We start from the raw sequence: 12,764 nt of genomic DNA, 5'->3' as shown, positions 1-12,764 counted from the left end.
TTAAATTAAATAAGCGCAAAGACACACTTTAAAACATTGCGGCATCAACCTCAAAAACTCCCGCTTCTCTCACGGTCAACTATACGTAGCTTGCTCTCGAGTATGAAATTCGAAAAATTTGTACATATATATCCCGGTTAACAAAATGAAAAATGTTGTTTATAAACAAGTGTGAGGACCCAAACGGGGTCCGAAAGGAGGCCATTAACGACTTTTTGAATGAGTCAAGTTTCGTAGCGCGAAAGAGAGAACTTAAAGATCGGATTTAAACAATGAACCTTTTGTCTTATTAAAAGATTTTAGACAATAGTTAGAGTAAAGTCGAGGAAAACGAGGTGGGAGAAGAGTCGTGTTCCGACGCGACGTTGACCTCTCACGTACCCTTCGGTGGGGTTTCGAATTGTCACCAGGTGACAAGGAGAGACCAATGGAAAGGCGGCTGAGGTTGTGGAATCTATAAAACGTTCTTGGTTCATAGTCTTACCCTCCTGGGGCCTTAGTCTCGAGTTTTTCGTGTTACAACTCCCAACGTGTTGAAGGTGTCACGTGGTACCATCTCACAAACTGACGTCAAATTGGTAGTCTCGAGTTCCAACTCACGTGCTTTCCCATCTCACCGTGCGAGTTGCTACTCACGTTGAGTCGAGCATGTGAGATCGCTACACGAAAGTAAAAATGGCTGACGGATACGCAATTCTTATCGCTATCGAAGAGTTAGAAAGAGCCGGAAGACGTTGTTTGAGAAGACAACGAATTTTTCGACCACAGTAGATGACATTTCTTTTCGCATCAAGTCAATACTAATAAAAAAATTTTAATTCATAATCGATAAAATTATACAGCAAATTTTTCAAAAATAAAAAGTATCTGATTCATCGAAAAAGAGTATTAAAATGATAGTAAATTATATGTATAGATTATTAAAAGCATAGACACTACATTAAGATTATTTATTAATCAGAAGTGCTAAGTTCTGATTAATAAATAATCATAATTAGGCTTACCAGACGTCCCGTTTTGACCGGGATTGTCCCAGTTTGACTATGTTGTCCCAGCGTCCCGGCCAGTTTGTCATTTTGTCCCGGTTATTTGGTAAAATTTTAAAGTGCCGAATATACAAGAAGTAAAAATAGTGCAGCCTCGAGTAAAATGGCGATTTGGCACTTACCCCTCTGTTACACTCACTGTTGTCAATCTAAATATTTCGTATCTAGATCGTACTTTTAATGTTGTCTATATGTTTTCCTCAAAAATTTATAGCATATGGCCTAATGAATTTAGATGTTTTATTTTGTCATTCAGATATTTTTTCACAGAATTTATAATAGCACGTAGTCAATGACATCTAGATATTTTTATTTCATTTTTTTTTTAGATATTTTGTTTCAATTAGAGTTGGCAAGACTGAAACTTACACTGGCCACGTCATTGCTGTGCATGTCATCTCTTAGTCGAGTTCAAATTGCTGATCGGCATTTGCAATTATTTCGTACAGTATCTGCGCATTCTTTTATTCAGCGTTTGCAGCCCTTTTAGCGCATGTGTTCAATTATTAAGCCTACTGTCAGCGCGCTTAAGGTGCTCTTTCAGCGCACTAGCAGCACCTCTCGATTACGCTAAAAATAGTGCTTACAAGATGGAAGCATCCATGAGAAAGTATCTTTTTCGACTACCAAATAATAATCAGTTTTTTGCTCTTTTAAATAAGCAGATTTTTAATCGTGACATACGAAAATGGCTTTTAAAGATTTCATTCGAATACTGTGGTACGATATTGTGAACGTAACCAACGATTTTTGCACGCTTTCTTCGTTGTTGGGAATCAGTCATAGCCAATGCCATAAATAAATCATCATTTCCTTGTTTTCTTATAAATAACATCGAACTTAATGGCCTTTCTTCTAATATGCGCGTAAATATAGAAGAAAGAAAAACATTGTTTATATCAGCCATTTTGAGATAGCTCTTTCTCCGGCAAAAGTGTTTTCAACCGTCAACAGCGAAAACGTCATTTCCGGCAGCAACTGCTCAGCGCACTGCTGAATGAAAGAATGCGCGGTATATTAAATTCATTTAATCTCTAAAATGCCAAAAAGAAACCATGTGTTTATTGATGATTGAAAAAAAAGTTCTATGATCGTATTGACAAAGTGAAATATGATCTGTGCTTTTCATAATTTTCAGTAACTCATGGTGAGCATCAAACATTTAAAATCATTTGAAATGTGTGAAACCTAAGGCAAGCAATAGGAACTTCCTCAAATGTATTGCCATATTTTAAATGTACCGATTTAAACGACAAAGAATTTTTAAAATAAATATTAATAATAAGATATGTTTAGTTCAGTTATTAAAAATTGCTTTTAACTCGTTGTTTTTGTTAACAAACTACTTTATTTAGCCTTTTCAATCATAGATACTTATCCTAGTAAGCTAATTTTCTGTTGCGAGTATTTTCTCAAAATTGTCCCGGTTTGAGAAGAAAATATTATGGTAAGCCTAGTCCTATGTCCTGTCAAAGTAGTCCCTTCAGCAATATATACACAAGTGCCAACGTTTCTGGAGGTCTTGGAAGCAAGCAGTGAAAGTGCCAAGTGTGATGCTTGTTAGCTCATTTGTCACAGTCCGTTGGATGTCTGCGATATCTTGACGAAACGCCCCTTTCATCTACCTGCCTTTTCACTCGTGGAAACGACAAAAAAAATCACACTTTTCTGACAAAGAGTTGAAACTAAAAGGGACGTTTGGTCAAGATATCGCAGACATCCAACAGACTGTGACAAATGAGTTACCAATCATTACACTTGAAGCTTTCTCTGCTCGCTTCCAAGAGCTCCAGAAGCGTTGGCAATTGCGTATAGATAGCTGAGAAAACTATCTATACGCAATTTTCTATTTTTTACGAGCTTTGTCCTGGAACTTTTCTGACAAAGAGTGTAAATATAATAACTGTTTATTAGTTAGGCCTACTAATAAATAACAGTGAATTTTAGATTTAACTGCGGCATGTAATATTTTAATTGAGTTATTTTTTAATTTTACAATAAGTAAATAGGGGAAAAGAATGAGAAAAACCGAAACCGTGGAAACAATCGAAATTTGCGATGTGTAAAAATTGGTAAAAAAAAGTTTATACGTAAATATAAAACTAATTACCAAAATATGAGGACCTTATCGGAGACCATTTCCCCCCCAAAAATTGTTGTTATTGTATATATATGTATTTGTGAATTGTTATTTACATTATCTGTATAATTTATAACAACTTATGCAGATAATATACATTATCTGTACAAGTTGTGAAAATTGTTCCATTTCTCAAATTACCTACATAATATGCAGAGTATGTAGGTAATCCGCACATTACCTACTAGACATGTTTGTGGTAGTTTTAGTTTTCTGACAAGTTGTATAACAACATTATGTAACTTATTAAACAGAATAAATATTCTATGTTGTTTGTAAACTGAAAACACACTTTAAAATTTCAAACAAAATGCAGTAATTGAAATTAAAACTTTCAGTCATTTAAATTAATATTTCATAATAATTGAGGGTAATGCAACAGTACAAATTGCATATTATAATAAGTAACTCTTGCTTAATAATCATTTTATTATAAAATAAACAATAAATAAGGATGAAGTTGATATTTCTATTTGTTGGTATTGTCTAATTGTCTACAATTTAATAAATTTTTACAAATATATTTATTTACTTCTCTATAAAAATAATTAAACTTATTTTATACGCATAAGAAAGTTCCTAAATGAAGCAAGTTATTATCTCTTGCAAATACTTTTGAAGATTTACATTATTTATTATATAAAGTTTGTGAGAATTGTTTTCTTTTCTCGATCAAATTTTAATTTATAAAAGCGTTTGCTCTAAGCTCCTGCGTAATGCAAAAGTGCATGCGAATACAGAAAACTGAATATATTTTTTTTTAGGAAATATCTCCAAATTTCTTCTCTAAATTTGCATTTCAAAACTAAATAAATTAATCCTCGTACTTTATTATGCAAACCATTGACATAACTTTTTATTTTGAAACCTACTTTGTTAAAGCCTTTAATTATGTGTCTAAATGAAAAATACTTTATTTGAAATTATAAAAGGAATTCCGTGGCTCGTTTACTGAACGTATATAGCATGGAATCTACACCGTGACTTTGAAACTGCGGACCCAATATGGCGGCTTCATAGGGAACATTGGTGTCCCGACCTTGTGTTTATAGACCTTGCTTTATCGCATTGGGCATTAGTGACCAATCGGTTCGGTTCCCCGAACATCGGATGTCCGGTCCTGGGTTGGCCACCTGGAGTTTTCTGGGTTTTCTCTACGTCTGTAACGCCTTAATAGAAGCTACTTACCCTTAAAAGACCTCTCGGAAGTCCTCATTCCCCGCGTAACGACCATCATAAATGCATACAACTACTATTACGTGACAATTACGTCACACTACCACGGGGCGATATAATCTAGAAGCTCATACCCAACTAGCCGATACAAGACAAGACAATCGCTGCATTATTTATAATTAATAATTGTTTTAATTGTTAACTTTTCTCGATAGGTCTACAATATACGTTTTTACTTTCTCTGTTTGTTATACATAACACAGGGACAATATGGCAATCGGTCAAAAATGACCCCCTAAGATTTTTGCATTTTTTGCACTCATGAAACCTCGATACGTCGAGAAATGAAAAATTCGGGGTTTTTCCTCTATGTACGTATATTAGTATATGTGGTATATGTGTGTATATGTGTATGGAAGCACGATTTTGTTCACCCTCTTTAAACCTTAATAAGTACTGTGCTTTTTTCGAAAATTTCTGAAATTTTGCATGAATGTTTGCATATTAGGAAAATTGATGCCATTAAATGTTGGTGATAAAAAATCAACGAGACGGGGAGAAAAAACGGGTCTTGTGTATTTTCAGTACGGTCGGAATTAATGACGATTTTATTCGTTGTTAGCATTTACAATTTTCTATAAAACCAATCCATAGCTTCAAATTTAAGAGTTTTCTGATTTTACAATAAGTAAAAATATAAAAAGCTTTTTTAATAAAATATGATAAGAGATGGCGCCAGCAAATGTCGCCCGGACATCCGATTTTGTACTGTACTGAATTGGATTCCTATCTGACGCCGTTCTCAACATTAAAAAAAGACAAACAGGCAGACGAACGACGGCGAAAATTTATAGGTCTACAATTCTTTTCAAATTGCAGCCCTATAATTTTATTTTGTTGCGGCTGAATAATTATTTCATCTTACGAAAGTGTAAAATGAAAATATCGTATTTTACTTTTGGGGAATTTTTCCCTAATTTCAGATAACTTATTCGTGGAGAGTTTATATTAATCTTTCCTTTCTTTACGCATATGTTAATAGAGCCCTAACAATTTCTGACTTTTTGAATTCTTCGCCTACTCCGATGATATCAAAATAAATAGTTCCAACAAACAATTAAAGATGATTTACAACTCTATAAAATACTAAGAAATATGAAAATTTTCATACGATTATGGAAAAATAGCGGACAAAAGAAGAAAACTACGAGTCACGTCATGTTGTAAAATCATATTAACAATTTTCTATATATAAAATTACCGGTGCCTGCACGAAGAAAAGGGCAACGTGATGACAAGGCAATGGCAGTAACAGTAGTATAATAGGCTATAAGTTTCTAACATTATTTGTATTTCAGATTATACACGAACATTAGAATCATACTATCGCTACTGCGTTTTATAATACGGTATACGTTCGTCGAATGCACGTCTATGCGTATAATTTTCTCCTGTTTAACTACGACGAACTATTTATTCTACCTGTTTTATCGTATTTATCGCATTTCGTCCATATACAAAAGAGCAATTTTGTCGAGTCATATCCGCTTCCTCTCGTTTAGTGAAGAGAGATCGAGTAAACGGGATCACTCATACTGCATATTTTTCTTGCGTCAGTTACGAATTACGATTTCCTCTCGGAGAATATATCAACCAAATACTCTCTTACGCTGTACCAATTACAAATAGAAAAATAAGGTAAGCCGTCGACATTCTAATTATAAGTTAAATAAGTTAAATATTCAGTCACCAAATGATAGGTTATTAAATTTAACTAAAATTCTAAATTAATGCTATTAATTAATTTCAGTCCGATTTATGCACTGAAATATTCATAATAATTTTCATAACAGAACAATTAACATATAACAGATAAAACCATCCGTAACAATAGGCCGGGTAGCCTATTATCCTCGTTGACGGTGCTCGAAACTACCCATATCATTGACATCACTGTAACAAATGCACATAATCTACAAAGGAGCTATACTGAAAAAACTTTCCCGGCAACATTTGGTAGCGCCATCTGTTAATATATTTTACTAAAAAGAATTTTTGACAAGACTGTCTTGTTTATAAAATCGTACTGCCCGATATCCTTACCAGCATAGAAGTATGAAGGAGTACACGTTGACAGTTGATATTTGGCACAGAGTATTAGGTGTCCAAATCATTCGCGCATAAAAAGATCCAGACTCGTAGGTATTCGGGAACCGAGAATCGAGTCAAAATAAAATACAAAATGGCGACCCTCTTCTATAAACGGGCAAAACAGCCACCTCACACCACCGAAGTCGGGTAGGGGAGAGTACCACTCGCAGTCATTCTAAGAGGCGAACTCTGACCTTAGAACCGAACACGTAATTTTTTCTACGTTAAATAAAATTTGTAATCTAATTTTGTAAATTTGGGAGTGCTTCAAATATGACGTTAAAACGGTTTCATGTCGTTACAAGTGGGCTTTTTTAACATTATCTAGTATAGTAAAATCGCAGGACCGATAAAAATTTGACGTTATATTAGGACTGTCGTTACATTCAATAACGTTATAATCGGATTAAACTGTATATTGTTTGCGCGAAATAAAAAAATAATTTCGGACGATACAAAAGCCACGATTATTTTTTTCAAAACCGGGAACTTTTCGTTACGCATCGACAAAACTTCAACCCGGGCCGACACGCAACGGAGAGATGAAATTAGATAAGTTAATTTCATTGGAGAGGCACCGTGGACGATCTCGTGGTCGTGGCCGGCAAAGTTTGAACGATCGCGCCCAAAAGCAGCGATATCGAAGAAGATAGGAGAATGAGAACGAGACCCGCCTTGAGCATCAAAGTGATTTCGTCACCGAGACATAGTCTTGTCCCAAATACGGTTTTGCCGTTTTACTTGTTTGTGTTTTTAATTATTATAAAATGGAAAATAGCTTAATTTTGAGGATGGGGATAAGTTTTATAAAACTTGTAATTCCTAATAACGAGCAAAATTGTCGTTAAGTCCGACCTTACTGGAGAGATACACACGACCCCTTTTATCTCTCCACCCCTCGAACTTCAACTACCAAAATTTAATAACATCAATCCCTCTAATAAACAAACTCCCTGCAAAATTTCAGAAAATTTCGACAAAAAGCACATGAGTTATTAAGCTTCAAAGAGGGTGAACAAAATCGTGTTCCCACACATACAAAAAACCCTCCAATCTTTCTGCATTTTTTGACGTCTCAATGTGTCCCGAGTACACAAATGTAAAAATCTTGGATGAGAGGGTCATTTTTGGCCGATCGCCATTATAACAGCTGAGAAAGTAAAACTAAGTAAATACGGTTATCTCTCTGAAAAAGGTAAAACGCCTACGGAACCATACCTATTGTTCTCTCTGCCACAAGAGTTATTTCACATTCGTTACATAGCTCGAAGACAACTGACATTCACTCAAATTTATTTACATCCTTAAAATAGCTACTGTTCTGGCGACTTTTCATATTGTCAGAAAATTTTTTCCAACTGTTTAAAGTTTCGTATTAGTCTCATAGGCTTGGCTGTTTGGCCCGCCTGTAAGATTCGGTCCCGGACATAAGCCGAGAATGATACACAGTAAAAAACGTAATAGTGTTCTTTAAAATTTGTGTTTTAAAACATATCTTTTTTCCATAACAAAACACTCACTAAATAATTACAACAAAAGATAATTTAAATCATAAAAAAAATTGTTTCCCAAATAAGCATGGCTTATATTTTGTTTTAGTTTCATTTTACATTTCTTACAAATCACTTTCATCTTTTTAAATCAAATTATTCATTTAAAATGTGTAACACCAGACACGTAACACTAATGGGATTCATTTAATTAATCGTGACAATGTACTTTAATTTATATTTTATTATTTTAATAACATTCTATGGTTTACTTACAACATACCGGCATTTATAATGCGAATCTACGAATAAAATCGTATGCGCAGTAGGTGTCGCTCGACACCTTTTAATTTTACGGCTATATATTTTCTATTGTGATTATAAGAAGCGTATTGTACTTCGTTTACCAACAGTACGACTACGTCCAATAATCTCGATTCGTAACACGGCGTTCATGTCTTTACGACTATTTGTACGAATTAATTAAGCAAGAGTAATTTGTTAAATGTTACTTTCTGCTCTTTATTCATTACATTGGCATTGGAATTTATAATTATTGCCAACTCCGTTAACAACATTTCATTTGGAAATACCGAACCATTTTCTGGATAATCCGAGATGAAAAGAACTTTGTCCGGGTAAAAGTTCGTGACGAGGCGCCACGGTCGGAATATAAGGCAAAAATCTTGTGCCTATCTTTAGCAATGAAACACTGCTAAGAAAACTTTTGACCGTCGTATAAATCACGATTGTTCGTAATAGGCCAAATTAGAAACTTAGGTGTATTTGGCGGGCCACAAACATACTTTATATAAATATATGCTTTTAAAAAGTTCAAAATGTAAATATTAAACTTTAAAAACAAACGGATATAATTACAAAAACTACTGTACTGTATTATTGACAGTAAAGAAAGAAATTATACTCACACAAAATAAAAATAAATTCCTTTTATAATATTGTCAATATGGTACTAGTCTTAATTCTAAGAATGTTAGTTAAATGGGAATCACTCGACGTATCTCTTTCAGCAGTTTTGACTTTCATTTTGAAAGTGGGACCAGTCCATTTTATGTTATTGCTAGATATTTAATGGTGTGCATTCGAATGAGTTTAAAAATATTCGTAAACAGTAATAGACTTATTTTATTTCCAATGATGGTTATCCGCGTTAGGTGAAAAAAATCACGGTTTTCGTACGCGTCAATGGACTTGCCCGACTTTCAAATGCAATGATTTTCTTTTCACGCAATATAATTATAACAACAAGAAATTGGATGTTTTGTTTATTTACTTATTTGTTCTATTTCGACATTTCATACTTTTTCGAAAAGCTACAATAAAAGAAAAAATCAATTTAATTTTATAGGAAAAAGTGGAGAAAAAAGTATTTAGTAATAAGTTGCATGCATATAATTATATTTCTTAGTTTAGATGGTGCAGATTTTTAAAGTATTCGTGATAAATGGGTGGTACTTAGGGTAATAAATCTATCATATCTTCATATTTTTCTTTAGAATGGTCTTGCCTCATTTCAAAATCAGCTCGCTGTAAATATCGTTGACGATGTAAATTACTAGCAACAAATTTATACTGATACTAAAAGGTATTTATTGTGAATTGATTAAAAACATAAGTTTTACGTAAATTTGTAATAAGAATTAGCTTTAACTATTTCTTTCACAAAATGGACTGGCTGCGCTTTCAAAATCAACGGCTCAATTGTTCGCAACAGTATGTTATGCAGTTTTCTAGCACCAATTACGTCATACAGCAAAGTGTATCCAGTTTACGACATACTTTACCACAGTAATTAAAATGTACCTAAAAATTTAGGATGCAGTGGGCCGCGGGTTGGACGTCATGGTCTAAACTGCCATCGATTTTTAGGCCAAACTTTTTCACATCTCAATTGTTTTTGTTTAATAATTGCATTATTACGGCAAGGCGTAAGATCGGTCGCCGAACGTTTTCGATACCGCGCAGTTGGCTATTTGACTGATCTCGCTGACCAAAATTATATCTATAGTCCTGTTAGGTCAAAGTCTGCTTTCTACCGAATTATATTATTGTATTTTCAGTAGTTGAGAACAGTTTTTATGAAAAATAAGACAATTACATTTTCAAACTACCCTTTTACTTTCTTTTAATATTTAAAATTTGAACAGATAGAATACGATTATTTAAATGATTCTTTATGAAATGATGCCCCGTTCTTCTTCCGAGAAGTCTATAATTTCTGATTTTTCTAAGTGTGAGCCCAAAAGTTCGACTGGAACTAGCATTTCTAGAGTTTCCTTTCAGAAAAATTTCGTTGACCTCATACCCGTTAAAAGGGGATTTGAGCTTAATAGTGTTAATAGAGCAAATGTTCCTCGTAACCGGTCACAATTTTTTCAAGAAATATTTTTTCTTTCTTGTGCGCTTCCGATCATCTTCGTTTCAACTCGAATTTAACGTGTAAAAGATTGTTATTTATTATCCTTATTTATTCTTTTGAGAAGTTGTCGTAAGTTGAAAGAAAATTTTCCACAAACCAAGTTTTGCTGTTGCGTCGGGTTAACTAATTCCGGTCGAGTCGATATTCTAACACCGGGTGATCCTAAAACCATATTAAAACTGTTTTCAATGAGCAAACTCGACGTTCGAAAATTCGCACTTTTGTATTTTATCGCGTTCCGTGTCAAGATTTGTTTAAATTACAACATCTGGCCTTCAATTTGGGCCGAAACCCGTGTGTCCTACTTTTATTTTATTTTTTATTTATGAAAAGTGGGGAACTCCTGGTATCACTCATAGGTACGACCAGGAGGGGAAAAGAAATGAAGGAAGAGGGAGAAATGCGAAGGATAAGGGATAAAAGTGGGGGCAGGAAGAGTGAGGAAGAGGTGGGATCCCACAGCGCACGCATCACATTTATTTACAAATAAACCAGAGTAAAAAAAAAACAGACAAATAATGAGGACAACTGCCTGACAAGCAGTGGGGAGAACAAGCAAAGCAGTAAAACAGATAAAACAGTAGCATGTAGCGTGGCGATCAGTAGCATAACACTATGATACAGAAAGCCACAAAGGAAGTGAAAGTCACAAGGTAACTGTTCCTGGGTACAATGAAGAAACACTGTTCAAGAGAAGTCCACTCAATCAGGATTTCGAACACTGTTGTTTGCGATGTGTAGACTGCTCGCTGGATTCAGTGCTGCCGTCGCTGAGAGGAAGTCTGCTAGCTTATAATAAATGTCCTTGTTTTCAAGGAAGACGTTAAAAGGACAGGGCCAGTTGAAGCCAGCATAGAGTACACTGCCAATAAGAATGTCACGGTTCTGGTTGAACAGCGTACAGTCAAAGAGGAAGTGACTGCTGTCCTGGATGGAAGTGCCATCACACTGACAGATGTTGTCTTCTAGAATATGAAATCTTTTTAAGTATGCCTTGAAGTTGCCGTGACCAGTAAGCAACTGGGTCATAGCGAAAGAAGGAGAGAAGTGTCTCCACTGAAGGCGCTGGGTGATGTTAGGGATGAAGTTGAAAGTCGTCCTGCCGGTGATGCTGCTATCCCATTCCTGTTGCCATTGGTGGATTGCAAGCTGGAAGTTCCAGTACTTAATTTTAGAAGGTGGGATTTTGTCGTAGCTAGACGGGAGGGAGGAGGCTGCGGCGGATTTAGCGAGGCTGTCGGCGGCTTCGTTGCCTGCTACACCCGAGTGGCCACGTACCCATTTAAAATGTACATTGTGGTTGTGCGTATTAGAGGCAAGATGACGGTGGATTCGAAGAACGTTATCGCCTCTGCGTCGGAGGCCAGTAATGTAGTGGATGGCAGTGATGCTATCGGTATAAACGATGATGGTTTTGTTACGGGGGAACCAATCGGTGAAAACGTAGTCGATTGCCTTAGTAATAGCAAGTATTTCCGCTTGGGGGACGGAACAATGAGGACCTAATTTGAAGGCAGACTTATGAGTGTCGCCGTTTTGATGGTTAATAAGAACAAACGCTGCCCCCACATTCTCGTTGTTCTTGGACCCATCGGTGTAGATGGAGATGTCACAGGTATCATCATGAGGAAGGGTGTAACTACTGATGGTAGGGTAGCCTACCGTCATATTAGAGTTAGCATCCTTCACCTCAATACCGTAGGATTTGATATCTTCCTTTACTTGCTCAGGGAGATCAGAAAGCATAGTATTATTCTTATTGGTGTTGCAGAGGTAGTTGCTGGTGCCTAAGTTGTTAATGTTCCAGATCCTGGCTGCCATTTTGGCTTTTATGTGGACAGGAAGCAGACCAGCAATGACCAGAAGGGCAGAGGTCGGGGCCGTCCGGTAAGCCCTGCAGATCCTAAGAGCTGCAATGCGCTGGGCCTTAGAAAGCTTCCTTTGAATGTGAACCTTCTGTGCAGCCTCCGCCCAGATCGGAGCCGCATAGAGCAAAATAGGTTCAATTGCTCCTAGATAAATGTATTTGGCTGCTTTGTATCCAATGCCCCAGGTATTCTTAGCGATAGAAAAAAGGGCGTTTGATGCCTTAGTTGCTTTCGAGACCACCATGTCAATGTGGCTGGACCATTGTAGTTGTTGCTCGAGTTTAACACCTAGGTATATAAATTCCTTGACACGGGAGATTTTGACACCATTGATCTCAATGCGTGGGCTTCTCTGTAGCGGAGTGTTTTTAGAAAAAATTATATAGCAGCACTTCGAATAATTGATGGGGAGCTTGTTTTTGTCGCTCCAGCTGAAGACCTTTGTTAGGAGAT

The 12,764-nt window shown here is 35.8% G+C and overlaps 1 protein-coding gene across 1 annotated transcript; it reads right to left on the bottom strand.

The window, feature by feature from the left end:
• Positions 1 to 11,145: 11,145 nt before the first annotated feature.
• On the bottom strand, positions 11,146 to 12,555 carry LOC111612763. The gene has a single exon (XM_023354016.1). It carries the CDS (start codon positions 12,553 to 12,555, stop codon positions 11,146 to 11,148), a length of 1,410 nt encoding a protein of 469 aa, XP_023209784.1.
• Positions 12,556 to 12,764: the final 209 nt, after the last annotated feature.

The sequence above is a fragment of the Centruroides sculpturatus genome, unplaced genomic scaffold, assembly GCF_000671375.1.
Source record: "Centruroides sculpturatus isolate CEXI.00-Female unplaced genomic scaffold, Cexi_2.0 scaffold1501, whole genome shotgun sequence".
NCBI classification, from domain to species: Eukaryota; Metazoa; Arthropoda; class Arachnida; order Scorpiones; family Buthidae; genus Centruroides; species Centruroides sculpturatus.
The sequence above is the reverse complement of the archived record's forward strand: the minus strand, read 5'-3'. Positions and strand labels throughout refer to the sequence as shown.

What these genes read in the sequence shown, in the direction of transcription:
- LOC111612763 (XM_023354016.1), bottom strand. Translation starts at nt 12,555, where the DNA reads ATGGTGGTCTCGAAAGCAACTAAGGCATCAAACGCCCTTTTTTCTATC.